Source organism: Simochromis diagramma, unplaced genomic scaffold (assembly GCF_900408965.1).
Source record: "Simochromis diagramma unplaced genomic scaffold, fSimDia1.1 OVJJ01000463.1, whole genome shotgun sequence".
NCBI lineage: Eukaryota > Metazoa > Chordata > Actinopteri > Cichliformes > Cichlidae > Simochromis > Simochromis diagramma.
The window spans coordinates 709,865-725,634 of NW_024386941.1; the positions used below are offsets into that span (position 1 = coordinate 709,865).

Genomic DNA, 15,770 nt, shown 5'->3' on the forward strand with positions numbered 1-15,770 from the left:
GTAAATAGAATGCTATATTTATATTAATTTCACTTAATAATAATAATAAAAATATATGTCGCTTTAACTTTTAATGAGTTCGGTATTAGAAATATAGATATAGAAACATATACATATATCGCCGTGCTGCGATTTAGCGTATGCATTGGTCACTGAGCCCTTAAATTTTAAACTTGAAAGCGTACGTAATTAAGTAAGTTTCAGCTTTGCCACGTAACTGTGCAGGAGATTGGGGCAGATTTTTCCCTGGGTATTGCCTTAAAATCAGACTGCCCGCAGAGTGTCGAGAATTTAAGAACATATTGAACCTTTGTGTTATAATGACCCCTAACAAGTACGAGGCCACGGGAGAAAATGGGATGTAGAATGACCAATCTTTTTATTCACTAACACGAAATATTATACGAAAGATAATACAGCGACCTAAGAATAAAATACAGTGAATGAAATTGACTTCAAGCCAACGTAAATAACAAGGAGAAATACATCGATCTAGTACGAACATTAAAAAAAAAAAATACGTTTTGAAATCGTTAATAATCGAATAAGATTACTTGGGGGAGACGGTTTACCTGCAAGTCAACATCCAGGCCACATTTTACCCTGTAAATTTGCCATTCGTTGATTTCCGTGAGGAGCGTACGCTATTCGTCATGATGTCACTCTCGGGAAGGCCAGCCCCTTTTCTCCTTGGAGAAGACGGTCGGCCATTTTAGGTTCATCAGTCGTCATTTCACATCGCTACAGTAGGACGGAGAACGTCAGGACTCAATATTTCTCTTACAACTGTAGTGGAGAATTGCCTACTATGAACTGAAACTCTTCCTAAAATCAAAACAATTAGATCCTAGTGTGAAGTGACGCATAAGCCAGTAGTTTCCAGTGTCGAGTTGTAATTTTTTGCACCTCAATGTAGCTAGAGGAAATGGCTGTGGAAAGCATGACTGTCCATCCAAACTCCCCAACTACCAACCACGAACACAACAGTCTCCTGACTGACGAAAGGTCGAGTAATTCTACAGTCATATTTAAATGAAATTATTTATTTGTCCTGTGCTTTTACACAAAAAGCCCGGGGTTTCTTTTTCCTTTTTTTCTGTCAGAGGGATTAAATTCGCCTTTTCTGGAAAACGAGTACAGAGGTAACGCCATGTTGATACGACAACGCCAACTGGGAGGCCAAAAAAACTTCTGGGATAACGCTGTTCCCTGTGTTTTATTTACGTTTATCACAATCAACGAGCAATCGACTCGAGCCAGCCTGTCTCAAGGAAAAGAGATGAGGTTGAAACGGCTGATAAATCATACTTGAAGCGACCATACTTAACAATTCGACGATTGATCACGGCGCCTTAGTTAACTAATCACCCTCTCTTAAAAAACTTAACTAATTAGTTCAATTAATCGTGTGTGTTTGGTATCAGTAGCGATCACAGCGGTAAAAGGAAAAAACAAACAAACATTAAACTGGTGGGGTTTTTTTGCTAACGGTGAGGCCTACTCTCAGGCTAGCAGCGTTAGCATGTTAGCTGGTGTTACTAACGTATGCTGTTGGCAACAACAGAGAAAGGCTAAGCTAAGGGCTAATACTTATGTTGACTGTGATTTTTAAGGTCCTCGATATTTCTAATGGCTGCTCTTTTTTTAAGTAGCCCAACTTTAAGTTATTTGATCACTATCGTCGATTATTATCGGTTCAAATGCATTTGTGCCGTTGGCGGAGCGTAGCACTTAATTGCACCCTTGGCGTTACGCACTTAAAATTGTCATCGTCTCATTAATTGTAAATAACTCAAATAAGAAAAACCCTTTAGCTCCCCTTATGAACGCCCTCAAACATTTAAGTTTAATTGTCGTTAAATTTAGATTTTTTTTCGTTTTACTGTAGTTATGGATGTATTTTAACTAACATGCCATTTTTATTCACAGTCGTGCCCACACTGACTCGTCCCCAACATCCCCCCGAAGTCCCCCCACCTCCCCCAAAATGTGTAAAACGTCTGCAAAGCATCCCAAAAGTGTTTAAAGTCAAACACAAAAGTTCCCTTCTCCACTGTCCCCAGTTGGCAAAATTTGCTGTACCCGGTTGGTCCCCCACTTTCCAATCCCCACAAACTCCCACTTAGTGTCCCCGAAAGTTTAGCGAGAAGCTTTATTTTTTTGTTGTTTTGAGTGCAAAATGTGAAGAAAGCCCGTCACAGTAAGTATTCCCCATTTTAAATGTGGCCCTTTGTGCTTATAGAGTTAAGTTATGGAGTCGAATATTGAGCTAATAATGTGCCATAATGCATGGTAAACCATTTGATCCGGAATAATCATGTGCTCTGCTAAACCTAAGCTGTCTGGTAGGAGGTTTGTTTGGAGATTTTACACTTTGGATATAAATGGAAACTGTCTGGTGTAACTAACATGGCGAACTGATCATGCACAGGACTGGACTTTATTGTGCTCAGCTTACAAATAACAAAGTAAATAACAGTTTTTCCTCTCCACAGCTCTGTACAGCTAAGCTTGTTTTGGTAGTATAGAGTATGCTTGAATGGGGTTTGCTGTTTTATGTTATTCCCTAAATTGGGAAGCAGCAGGTGATATGTGTGTGTAAGGGGGTATTTCAGAATTGCAGGGGGGCCAACAGCTTGTGCCCATAGCGATTCCCAGCCACCCCCTATTCACAACAACCTGCCTCCACAATACAGCCAAATCCCTGTGCTATGAAAGGGAGCCCTCCTTTGTAACAGGTCTGTGCAATCATGCCAGTCATAAAGTAGGGGACTGAGTTTGTGGTGTTTGACTAAAAGCTGATAGCTTTTTTTAGGACAAATCATCTTATAGAGTCTGTTAAAGTGTTTTAGATAATATGTCAAAAATGGACTGGACTGGGTTAGTTGGTATCTGATACTGCGTGTCTTTTTACATATTTCCAGAGAGAATAAGTGTAGTTTAATTCTGGCTCATGGTCCCGAGTACCAAATATGAAGACAGATTTTGTAGTTTATTCTGGATTGTGTCTTGTGAGCCATTAGCAGATAACTGCTTTTTTTTTTCTGGCAGTGAATCCAGGTTTTATGAGCCCATTTTTAATAAAAGTGAGAGTTTACTAGGTCATCTGTGGATATCTTTGCACTCTAAAACCTAAAAATCAGTCAAATCTGGAACAGCTACTAATGAAAGATGACCTTTGTACTCCTTGAAGCAGTCCCTTGGCAGGCTACATCTTGGTAGCAGCCAGGATTTGTGGTGGAAGTTGGACTTTGCTGTAGACAGTTTTCATTCTTTAAGCTAACGTGTTTGTGGCATTCTCTCTTTTTTTAATAATTGCTGTTTTGAGGGGAGAAATTGGGCTCTGATGATTAAGGCTGATTAATTTGCTTCCCCTGAGAAAGCCGGTGAGCTGAGGATGTGGTGCAGACTACACGTACAGTGGAGTTGACATTTTGCCTCAAAAGCAGATCAACTGTCTTCCACCACCTGCTCCATCTTAGCTCACTGTGGGCTCAGAGGAGGACAAAACCTGCCTTTGAGAGTCTGATACTGAATGGCAGTAGTCTTCTCAGTGAATCAGTTAACTCCTGTTCACATCATCCAGAGCTCAGACCTCTCCCTGACTGCTGGACACAGTGCTTGTCAGCCTACTTTGGGTGTTGGCCTTTGCAGGAGAGAGACAAGCGTCTTACTCAAATAGGGAGGTACTAATATTTTTTCTTTTCTTTGTTACTAACATTTTTGTGTCAACATTTTATGACGTGTGTCTTGCACAGTTTTGACGTAACAGAGTGCCACATGGTTTTTCTTTTCCTTTTGTGGGCCGGCCCAGAAGTTGGCATCGATCTGGCTCCCTCAGCTAAAAGCCAGTAGCAAGTTTCCACGGGCTTCTAGATTGTGGCAGGAAATGTGCTCTGTGGGAAATAAAAGTTTATGATAAATACATATTTTGTTCGGCAATTTAATCTGAGATTAAGACCCATTACTGCAACACTCTGTTGCAAGTTCTTGTTGTTGTTTTGAGAGATGGCCAAACATAAACACGTTAAAGTACTCAACCTTCTCTGAGGTAGTCCTCAGTAACAGCAGACATCAAACAGCAGGAACTGTCTGTTTATTTTTTTTTCTACACCAGATGGATGTCCTTCATATTAGAAGTTAAAATACATTCAAAAGGAAAAAAAAAGGCCTTATAGGGTATTTTTTACTCTGGCAGTGTTCCAGCTGTGGTGGCTAAAATCTGTCTGCGTACAGACAAAAACACAAACACTTGGCATATTGCGCAGACTTCCTTTGTGGTTACTTCTGCTGCTGTAGGAGTGATGATTGCATTTTATCTGTGTATGATAACACACGCACAGAGGCTCACAAGGTGAAAACACACCAGTATTGCTGTCGTGAGTGTTAATAATAGGAGCACAGTATTACATATACACATGACCTAATTTGAAGTCTGAAATTGTTCGTGCTCGTCACGTTATGAGATTAAATCCAAAGGAAAGGTGTTGATGCTTTCTGGAAGCTGTGTAGACGATGTAGAAAGTTCGCCTTGAATACACAGTATTTTAGTTCACCATTCAGCGTGTTTTTATCTATCCTTTTATTTGGATGACCTAGATAATATGTCAATAAGCAGCTGTGCAGTCTAACCTCACTGCAGGAGCGTTTGAGTTTGTTTTTTAATCTTGAGTGCGATTATATATCCCTCCCAGTGTATGCATAAAGTGTTGTGTTTGACATTTTAGTGTTTCCTTCACCTGGCTTATACGATTGAAAGGTCATCTTATTCTTATGGCAGTCCCAGGTACTTATTATGTGCAGTCTTTACAGGAATGCATGTGTATACAAATACAAAATCATTAACTTTAACATCAACCTGCCATAGATTTCAAATTCTGCAGTTAAATTTACATTTACCCATCTGACGGTGTGACAGACGGTCCATCACAATACACCGTATAACCTTGTAAATCTTCAGCATCAGAAATTTTCCTGGCAGAAAGTGGTACGTGCTACAGATTAATAGTCTCTTTTAGAATTATATACAACCATCAGCTCGTGTTTCATATCACAGTCACATGGCAGCAGTGTAAGCAGAGACCCCCAGACCCCCCCCAGCCAGATCCTCCAGCTCTCCAAGGGGACACGGAGGGGTTCCTGAGCCAGTTGAGAGACATGATCTCTCCAGCATGTCCTGTATCTATCCCAGGGTCTCCTCTCAGCGGCATACCCAGGATACAAAAATACAACACACAGTAAACAAGGATCTAGATTAATTTGACCGATAATTTTCTGAAAAGTCTGAAATCGCAACGGCTCAATTGTGAAAAAATGGCACCATCTATGATATTAGCAGCAGATTATGATCGATGACTCGTTCTTGAATTGTGCGTGTATCCCTGTATCTTCAATTTTCAAATTCGCCGAGCCTCTGTACTCGTTTTCGCCGATTTACCCCCATCTGCGTGTATAAAGTCGTTCTTGCTTCCTCCTCTTTGTTTGTATAATTTTATTGTGCATTTATCTTTGTAAAATTTTGTGACCATAATATTAAAGATGGCTTTCTTTTCATATACAGGGCAGAAGATGGAGAGCTGGAGGAGGGTGAGTTGGAAGATGATGGGGGAGAAATGGAGGAGGAAGAAATGGCAGGAGGTGTGTCAGCAGTCGGTCCAGGTGGAGACGGTGAAGAAGTGGGTGGAGGTGAAGGAGGCCACGAAGGGTCGGCGGAGCGGCCTCGGCGAAGTAGGGAGCGCCACGCTAGCAGCGGTTCAGACGATGAGAGAGCCCACCGTCGTAAGAGGAAGCGGAAGAAGGAGCGGGAAAGAGAAAAGAGGAGATCCAAGAAGAAACGCAAATCACGACATAAAGTAAGAATTGTAGTAAACGCAGAGATGAAAACACCCGTTTTCTGGCTTAACCCAAAAATATCAACTCTAACATTTGTCCCTTTTTCTCTCAGCGTCATGCGTCCTCGGATGATGACCACTCAGACTACAGTGATGAGTCTGACTACAGTCCCAGTGAGAAAAGGAAATATAGAGAGTACAGCCCCCAGTACGGTTCTGTAAGTCTGAAAAGAAAACTTTCCCAACACACATGTTACGTGTGCATAATATAATGTGAACATTATGAAAGTATTCTCAGTTTATCGATGTCTTATCTCTCTCTAGTCTCGTGGGAGCTACGGTGGCTCAAAGAGGGGCGGTTACATGAAGATGGAGAAGCAGGGTTACGGAGGTTACGATGACTACGAAGATGACAACTTTGAGGGAGAGGAAGATGAAGACATGGGGGATGACGACTACGATGACTTCACCAAGGAGCTCAACCAGTACCGAAAGGCCAAGGAGGGAGGAGGCGGCCGTGGTGGGCGAGGTAATTTCACGGCAGTTTGAAAAATAGACTTTTTAAACATATTCTGCTGTATGCTAAATATGTGCTCAGCTGACAAGTCAACACGGTTTCATAGCAAGACTGTACACGGAAAAATCAAACCTAAGATCCAACGTTGTGACAAGGCCAGCCGTCTTTTCTGGGGATGTTTTCAAACAAGGAAAGAGAAAAATGTATCGCTGTGTTATCAAAGTTCACTATTTTACCTGCACCACAGTTGAATTTGCACTCGAGCATATTTGCATACATACACACAAGTTCTCTTATCAATACAAATTTCAGATAAGTTGCTGACAGGTGGAGTCCCACTTTTGTAGCTTATTCTCACTTCTCTCTTTGTCTTCGTGCAGGGGCCAGAGGTCGTATGAAGAACCACAGAGGCCGTGGATTAATGAGAGGAGGGAGGAGGGGAAGAGGAGGAGGCAGAGGAAGAGGAGGGCGAGGCGGAGGAGGAAAGATGGGAGGAGATGATGATGGAGACGGCTACGGAGATGAAATGGAGGTGAGGATTAGAGCTCAGAATAAAACCCATTGTCTTTTGCTTTGGTCAAAGTTTAAAGGCAAAAATGTTTCCCTCCTACATTTCCTGTGTTTTTTGTGTGTGTGCAGTTGTTTAAATATACTGGAAGTGTGCCAGTAAACAAAGACCACACGGAGCAATAATTTACTTCAGAAAACGAGCCTGATCTGGCTTAGACAAACATACAACTTCTGTTCTATTTATATTTTGCTCCAAGTTCACGAAGAGTCAGTTAAATGACAATAATAATCCTTGTCCTTGTAGTATGGAGATGATGACTACGACATGGGTGATGATGACTATGATGACTACTCGAAAGAGCTCAACCAGTACAAGAAGTCCAAAGACAGAGGCAGAGGTTTGTTTTTCGTCTCTTCCTTCCGTTTCCTTTTATTTAAATTTGACCTACGTTGTTTGTTTTTTCTTGTTTTCATATGTTATTGAGATAATTGTGTGTGCACGTATTAAATATGGACAAAGACTCAAATAATGCCATCAGTGTATGTGCAAGTGTTTCTGTGAGCCAAAAACTGAGGTACCAGACTGTTCTAAACACTCAGTTTCAGTATTTCTTTTAAAATCTTTCATCCTGTTGATGTCATAGAAGCTAGATGTCCATACTATGGCACACAGTTTGTGAGGCCAATCAGCAGAAAGTTGCATTAAAGGGAGGGTTAAGGGAACTAAAATGGCTAAAACTAGGATTTATGCAAAATTAATGGGGAAATATATCCTTTTTTTTGCCCAAAAGTTCACTCACACTGTCTTTTGATTTCTCCACCAGGTGGTAAAGGGGGCCGCGGGCGAGGCAGAGGTAAAGGAGGGCGTGGCATGATTAGAGGAGCAAAGGGTCGAAACAGAGGGAGAGGAAGAGGAGACATGGGGAATGATGATGACAACGGAGACATGGACAACGGGGTAAAACTTTCATAATTATTATGAGCTCAGCCTAAAGCGCCCTGATCTGGTAACAAACTGGACAGTACAGCTAATTTGTATTTGCTTGTTGTGTGCGGTGGGTTCAGGATGGCGTTGGAGGTGATGGACCGGGAATGGGGAGGAGGAATCAGAATGAAAAGCACCAGGACAAGAAAGGAAAGGCCATCTGCAAGTACTACATCGAGGGGAGATGCACTTGGGTAGGATGGCACAAATATCAATAATATGTATTATTAATGCTCTTTTATTGTATACATAGAGTTAAGTTCACTTTTCAAAGTGCACATATACAAATTTTGTATTACATTCAACGTTTGGTGCCAGGAATCTATAGCTAAATGCAAATATTATAAAAGGCTTTATACTAATATAGTATGCATGCAGCAGCATGTAATAACCACAGCTGCAAGATGCAGAGGAAATGTCTTCTGTGTTGTTTATTTTGGTCTACAAATTATCTGTTGGCTGCTGTCTCAGCCCTGACATCCATAACACACACTTTTTTCCCATACAACAGGGCGACCACTGTAACTTCAGCCATGACATTGAGCTGCCAAAGAAGAAGGAGTTGTGCAAGTTCTACATCACTGGATTCTGTGCCCGAGCTGACCACTGTCCTTACATGCATGATATCCTTTGCTGTTGACCACATGGAGAGCCTATTTATCAGTATAGATAAGGCAGTCTGGAGTTGTGGATCAGAACCAGTTTTTCCAATCAAATTAAACTTGAATCTCTGACTAGTAAGTCAAGTTAAGAGTCAAGCTGGCAATATTTACCAGTATGAAGTTGCATAAGTGAAACCAATCCAGGGTTTACACCTGTTTATTCGGGCCACCAGGCCAAAGTTGACCCCTTGCTCGATATGTGCACCAGTGTTTTGTTTCAGGGTTTGTTTGTTTTTTAAAAGCTCCAGTCGTTAAAATGACCATTTAGTTTTCATATTAGTTTTAACAACCATTAACACTATGAAGCAAAGATGAATTAGCAAATTGTTTATATCCAATAATCAGGGTAAATGATGTACTGCTGTATGTGAGTGAGGTTAAATATGATGCAGTGCTGTATCAGTCCTCGTACCCACTTTGTCTGATGTTGACACAGCTGATAATGTGACACGAGTGTTCCTCCTTGACTCCTGTGCTACGTGAATTCCCCTGTAAGCTGTTCCACACCACAGGGAAGTGTGTCAATGGTGACGAGTGTATGTTCTCCCACGAGGAACTCAATGATGATACTCGGGAGCTGCTTAACAAGGTAGGAACCTCCGACCTCGAAGACAGTCACCTCGTTTATTTTCTGTAAACTCTCACAATATTAAGTGTATATAAGTTAGATTTTTGTCACTCGCACAGTTTGCCAGTTTAAGTTGACAGACTGTTGTTTTTGTTTGCCTTCAGTTGTGTTTCTTTAAGATTCACCCAGCAGAGTATTTTTCTTGGTTTTGTAGATGCTGGCAGAGGATGCAGAAGCTGGAGCTGAGGACGAAAAAGAGGTGGAGGAGCTGAAGAAGCAAGGAATTAACCCGCTTCCTAAGCCCCCTCCTGGAGTCGGCCTCCTTCCAACCCCTCCCCGGCCCGTTCCTGTTGAAACCAACACAGGTGGTGTGGATTTTGCTGGGCCTCCAGCTGGTGACTTTGGGGGTCTTCCTGGACCTAATCAGGTGCCCATGGCTGTCAAAGGTCCCCCAGGACCAGGGCCTGTTCCTGTCCCTGGCCCCTGCGTCGGTCCACCTGTCCACGGTCCTGATGGAAGTCCCTTCCAAGGTGGCCCGCCGAATCCCCCTGGCCTTCCTCCTCCTCCCCACATGGGTCCCCCACCTCCTGCTGGTGGAGGAGGAGGAGGAGGAGGCATGGGGAAGAAGATCCCCTCGTTGTTTGAGATTAAAGTTCAGCCCACAGGACAGCTGGCCCAGAAACTCGCAGTTAGGTAAGAGATCAGAAATGCAAAGAATTAAAGTGAGTGTTTGTATAATCCGCATCCTGACTTTGTCTGTAAGAAGATCCAAGTTCTCAGTTTTTGGAATGTAGGAATACCGTCTGAGGTTTTTACTCTGAGAACTGAAAACGTTTTCTGAACATCTGTGAAACTGCGTTAAGGCTGAGAAGCAGCTGCTTAGATTCACAACAGCTCAAAGGTTCCTCCCAAAACCTGCGGGCCCTGAGTGTTGAGTAGACAAAGGATTTTCAGTGCAATAATTATTTTAGTGTTTGGTTATTGGTTTTGTCAGACTTCTACTAGGAAATGCACAACTAGCAGAGAGAATAATGTGTAACAGGAACTAGTATCTACATTTTTTTAATTAACTCTAAATAATTAAAAAAAATGTTTGCTTTGAGAGTCACTATCCGAATTCTAAAGCACACTCCCGCTTTTGTATTAGAAGCCAGGCCCCCAGTACCAACCAGGGTCAGACCCCAACACCTGGACCTCAAGGGCCCCCTGGTGCCCCTCCTCCAAGATTCCCTGCCCCTCCAGGTATGATGCCCCCTGACATGCAGAACATGGGCCCCAACCTTGGAATGAACCAGGGCCCTCCCAACATGGGACCCGGTGGACCACCAATGATGGGAGGATTTCCACCAGGAGAGGGCCCTCCACATGGAGGTGCTATGCCTCCAGGTCCTCCTCAGGGAGGAGGAAACTTCTACAATAACTTCTACAATCAGCAAGAGGGTATGAAGATGGAGGGTGTGGTTCAAGAAGGTGAGATCATTTTATACTAAATACCAAAATAGAGTTGGAGCAGCTTACTTCAAACAATAGTGGCTCTTAAACTTATGAGAATGTTGTCTGTTCCCTATCAGGTGACAGTTACCAGGGTTTTTCCGGTATGGACGAGAGAGGAGGCACAGGAACATTTGGAAATCAGTCAGGCAACCAGGAAGGCCCTGCTAATGGAGCCACAGCCAATCAGGGGGGGATTTCTGTGCCTGACTTTCTGCCACCTGCTCAGCGCGTCCTCTTCATGAGGATCCAACAGAAGCAGCAAGAGGAAGAGGAAAGAGCTCGCAGGATGGCTGAGGGAGGAGCAGAAAAAAGCAGAGACACTGAAGGTAGAGGAACAGCACCTGCATCTGTGTATAAATGATTCCTGTGGCTTAGTGAGATGTAGCATCCTTTGCAAGTATTCCTCTTTCCGTATGACTGTCTAAGAACAGGAGAAACCTGTAAAACCAAAGACTTAAGACTTAAAACCATTTTGTGTGTAACAGAAATGAGACGGAGGTGACCCTTTCAGTGATTGCTTAGAGTTGACCAAAATGTCAAATCCCTCTTTTCCTAGGTGACTCAGGGAACTGGTATTCTAGCGAGGATGAGGATGGCGGTGGGAGCGTGACTTCCATCCTGAAGACCCTCCGTCAGCAGACCCAGGCTCCTCAAAAATCTGACGTGCATCCGAGCGACCCACGCCTTGTGAAAGCCTCTCCTTCCCACCCTCCGGCTCGCCCAGCAGACCCCCGCTTAGCTCGGGATCCACGCTTGGCACGTGCTGCTGAGTCAGCTCAAATCTCTGACCCCACCCACTCCACACTCGCTCCATCGTCATCTGGACCACCTGCAGACCCCAGGCTAGCTAGGCTAGCTGCTGCTGCCTCAGCAGGATCTGCCTCCCATTCGCCTCCAGCTGCTAAGCCTGAACCTCCCCTGGTCTATAAGCCCCCTCCGCTCACGACCCCGGCAGTGGATGAGGAGGAGACTGAGCGGGTTCTACGGGACAAGCCCGTGCCGATTCCTCTGGATCCGCTCATGGGTATGGCTCTGAAAGACCCACGTTCCCAGTTGCAGCAGTTCAGCCACATCAAGAAGGATATTGTTCTTCACATGCCAGCCTTCGCTAAAACCATCACCTGGTCTCCTGAAGATCTGCTTCCGCTCCCTATTCCCAAGCAGGACCTGCTTCCTCTACCCCCGGGCATCCCTCCCGTGTCTACCCTTGACTCACGTCTGTCCCGCGGTCAGCAGCAGCAGTTACACACGCCACTCTCTCACTCGCAACCTCCTTCCGTACAGCCTCCTCCTTCCTTAGACGCCCCTGCTCCCTCCTCCTCAGCTTCTACCCTCCCAGAATTTGAATTTCTGTCTCGCATACTGAAGAATGTTAACTCCAGCACGTCCCAGACTCCTTCTCCTCCTCATTTACCCACACCCCCTACCACTATGCCAGTTATGGGTCAACCTCAGTCCATGCCTGCAGCTTCTATAGAAAAGCCTGTTGACCCCCGTGTTGCCCGCAAAGTCCCCTCTGATCCCCGTCTCCAGCCACCGAAGTCGGCACTGAAGCAGCCATCAGAACCTGTGCCCCCTCCGTCCACATCTCCTGCACCAACATCTAGTTCTTCTCCACCTGCCATCGCTCCCTATGACCCACGGTTGCTCTCCTCAGTTGGGGCAGGGCGCAGTGTAGGGGCCGGGACACCAGGGGGTGCCAGTGTGCTGAGCAGCATTAGTCTGTATGACCCTCGGACTAATAAACCAGGCAGCCCTGGTACCAGCAGTGGCTCTAACAACTCGCCTAACTCAGCCAGCCAAACTGAGTCCAAACTCAGTGACCCCACAACGAGTAAACCTAAATCCAAGGAGCCCCTCTTTGTTCGGAAGTCTGCATTGGACCAACCTGAGCCAGAGAAAAGTACAGAGCAAGGCACGGATAGATACAACAGCTATAACAGGCCCCGGCCCAAACCTGCGCCCTCACCTAACTCCACAGCTCAGGGCGGGGCTGCTGCAGCTGGGGTGGCTGCAGCTGGAGGTCAGGGTGCTCCTGGATCTGCTGCAGACCAGGCGCCCGCAGGGGTCCATAACCTACCAGTATCCTCTTTATTTGGTGTTGTGAAGCAGGCTAGTAAGCCTGGCGGGACAAGCAGCCCCTTTGGGGGAAACAGCCCTGCACAGTCTGATCAGGCGGCCACAGAGCAGGACAACGGCTCCCTGAAGGAAGTTTTCAAAGGCTTTGACCCCACAGCCTCTCCCTTCTGCCAGTGACACTGATCCTGGGACCCTGACGCCCCAGATGTGGCAGCTGGGTGTGGGTTGTTTCAGGTTTTTGGACACTGAAAATGTCAGTGCAAAGAGAAACGTGCACTGCGGCAACTGCCTGTAAGACGAGTTTTGATAAGATTGGCAGCAGACATATTACACACAGACACACACACACCCACCCAAACACAGTGTTTCAGATTCTATAAAAGACTCTCGGGTAGCGTTTAAAGTTTAAAGTGAAATCTCTATTTTAAACAGACTTATTGATGTATAAATAGATGTATTCTCTCATCTCAGTGCTTAATGAAAATGATTATCCTGACAACAGACACACATTTATATGGAATGAAACTTTAAGCATCACATGTGTTTAAATCTCCTTTTATTTAAGTTTCTCACATCCTTCTGTTTCATATTCCTTCTCTTCTTAAAGCTGATGTGCTCGTGTATATATGCATATTTTCTGGTTAGTTACAGATGGCTGTGCTCTTTGTAACAAATTAAAAGCTTTTTTTATATCTGATTTTCCCAACAATATATTGTTTATTTTTGGTGTTTCTTTAAACAGAATCAAGAGCACTGAGGCAACTTACTTTACACCTGTCAAAAACTAAATGCCCTCCACATCACTGCCTTTGCTTTCATCCACTGTCCTCTGTCTTTGGCGTCACATCAAACTAAAGCTTTTTTTTTTCTTTCCACGTTACTTTTTTTCTGCAGAAATGACTGAAATGGTCTTTATTCTACTTAAATGCTTTTTTAAGTATTTTTCTACTCCTTTGCACTGTCAGCTTGTGTCTCTGAGGCTTGTATTTATATTTTGAGTGGCTGTAACCCTTCAGGCTGTTCATGTACAGCTCCATTTCAGGTGTTTAGCTCTTACAGGTGACAGGCTCTTTAATCACTACACAACCGTTGAAGCCCCTAATTCTCACAGATTTTGCCTTTACTCCAGTCTTGTTGCTGTGAAGAGAAACAAGACTTTCACTTGAACATTTATTTTTATCGGTTTGTGAATATGGAGAGCACTTAAGCTCTAGTTTCCGTAAAGCTTAAGGGGGCGTTAGGAAAAAGCAGGAAACAGGTTTAGCTGCTCAGACTGATGACTGACTCTGTCACTTCGCTCTCCAATGGCACATTTAGATAGCGGTTAGTTATCCATTGAATCATGTCCTTTTATCTCTGCTGCCAAAACTGGTTTTGTCAAAGTTATTTCCATGTATTTCCTCCTAATTACATTCGAATTTGGACCACTGAATTAAAAGTCATCTACATCTCAGCGTTTAGTTTCTTTGTTTTGTTTTATTAGCTGTTCTGAATAGAGACGTTTTCTGCCTTGCATTCTCAATTGAAACGCTTGGCTGGTGGCACCATGACAATCATAAACTACATTTGGACCTAAAATTCAGATGACTTGTACGTGTCGCACTCATCTGTGCCCCCTCCTGCTTTTCATCTGAACCATGCCAACCAAAATAAATGAAACAAACTAAAAAAATGTTTGAAAAAGTGGACGTGTAATTGTGGAAACGTTCACGGTTTGGACTCGCAGCTTAGATGAGAGTGCAAGTCTTCTCTCCAGAACGTCTGCCATAAACGCCATGAACTGTGTGAATTAGAAGTGAATCCAGCGTCTGAATCGGGGTGAGGGAAAGCGGTTGTTCCTGTTTGTTGTAAGGGGGGAGCGGTTTCATTGCCAGTCTCGTTGGCGAATCTGTACGTGAGCGGTCAGATGTGGCGGGTTCAGATGTTTTTGACCTCCAGAAAGTGAAGATTGTACAACAGCTCTCAGGATCGTGTTCGTCCATCTTGTGTATAAACGTTTTAATTTATTTTTTATACTTGAGTAAATATACTTCCTCACTTGTAAATTTTGAGCTGAATCATTTTGTATGTCAGAGATTACCACTCACCTCAGTGGGGCGTCGGCGCGCTGCAGCAGTGTGAGGAGAGGAAAGACGTTCACGTCTGGTTTTGTGTATGAAGATTCAGATAAGAAAAACTCACTATTATGTCGTCCTCCCTGCCAGTCCATTTAAAAGCCTGTCAGGAGGCTGAGTGTCAGCTATAGCAAGTGTGAAAGTTGTTTGTTTTTTCCTTTATGGATTTCTTTTTGTTTGGTTCCTTTTTTTCCTCACTATGTAAATTTGACCAGTATCCAGTTCCCGTCTTTGGAGGACTGGAGTTTTCTAACTGTACACTGTAGGTGAGGTTGTAAGTATTTAAATAAAATTAATACATGATCAACCAGTTTCAAGTATTTCCTGTGTTGCCAGTACCTCGGATGATTCATTTGACGCATTTATGTTTTCTGTCAAAGTCTCTAAGTAATTCATTGAAGTCACGATTGTTCAGCCGGATGAAGGTTGTGAGCGCTGAGCTGTCTGTCTGCGTCTCCAGTCAAATCAGATGATCTAAAAACGCCCTTTGGACTGCTTTTCAGATGTATTTTTCACAAGCAGACTGTCATTTTTTTTTTATCTTGTTCTTTTATATATTTAGACCTGAACCGTGCAGTTCTTGGCTCGGCCCCTGTGGATTTGGATCAGTACCTCAGCAGCACACAGGCTGTTTCCTGGTTAAGTACGATCCACTACTGACTCACTTCCTGCTACCCTCCCATCCTGCAGCGCTGGCTCCAGGAAGACAAACTATTCATCCCGAACCTCAAAGGTTTCCTATCACACACGCGAGCGCACATGTTCTCCTCTGCCAGTTTGGTTCTATGTGTTGTACCCGCCTGTGACCTTCAGCACAGTACAACACAATGTTATACAAGGTTATCCAATAGCTAATTAAAATGATTATTACCTTTATTTAATTAGGAAGTCTCAGACATTAAATCTCGTATGTCTTCCTTGGCCAAACGAAGTAACGTAAAACACCAAATCTACAACATCATAAATTCAACTTTAAATTCTAAGGTTTTAGAAATTGGAAAATATTAGTA

At 43.8% G+C, this 15,770-nt stretch overlaps 1 protein-coding gene across 3 annotated transcripts; it reads left to right on the forward strand.

The window, feature by feature from the left end:
* The first annotated feature begins 659 nt into the window (after window positions 1-659).
* Window positions 660-15,070, forward strand: zc3h4 (zinc finger CCCH-type containing 4). Of its 3 annotated transcripts, none has more exons than XM_040037392.1 (14): window positions 660-2,200; window positions 5,561-5,852; window positions 5,945-6,049; window positions 6,156-6,360; window positions 6,729-6,880; window positions 7,163-7,256; window positions 7,683-7,816; window positions 7,924-8,037; window positions 8,355-8,466; window positions 8,985-9,094; window positions 9,288-9,766; window positions 10,221-10,543; window positions 10,645-10,893; window positions 11,124-15,070. In XM_040037392.1, the coding sequence occupies exons 2-14, from the start codon at window positions 5,613-5,615 to the stop codon at window positions 12,821-12,823; spliced, it is 4,017 nt and encodes a 1,338-aa protein (XP_039893326.1). In that variant the 5' UTR covers window positions 660-2,200; window positions 5,561-5,612; the 3' UTR covers window positions 12,824-15,070. The 3 variants fall into 3 exon arrangements, with proteins under 3 accessions (XP_039893326.1, XP_039893324.1, XP_039893325.1); XM_040037390.1 differs by having other exon boundaries at window positions 661-1,005; XM_040037391.1 differs by having other exon boundaries at window positions 661-1,005; window positions 10,224-10,543.
* The last annotated feature ends 700 nt before the right edge of the window (window positions 15,071-15,770 follow it).

Coding starts and splice junctions, on each gene's coding strand:
- zc3h4 (XM_040037390.1), top strand. CDS start 926: ATGGCTGTGGAAAGCATGACTGTCCATCCAAACTCCCCAACTACCAAC. Junction 8,038..8,354: donor TCGAGGGGAGATGCACTTGG/GTAGGATGGCAC, acceptor CCCATACAACAG/GGCGACCACTGTAACTTCAG. Junction 10,544..10,644: donor GGAGGGTGTGGTTCAAGAAG/GTGAGATCATTT, acceptor GTTCCCTATCAG/GTGACAGTTACCAGGGTTTT.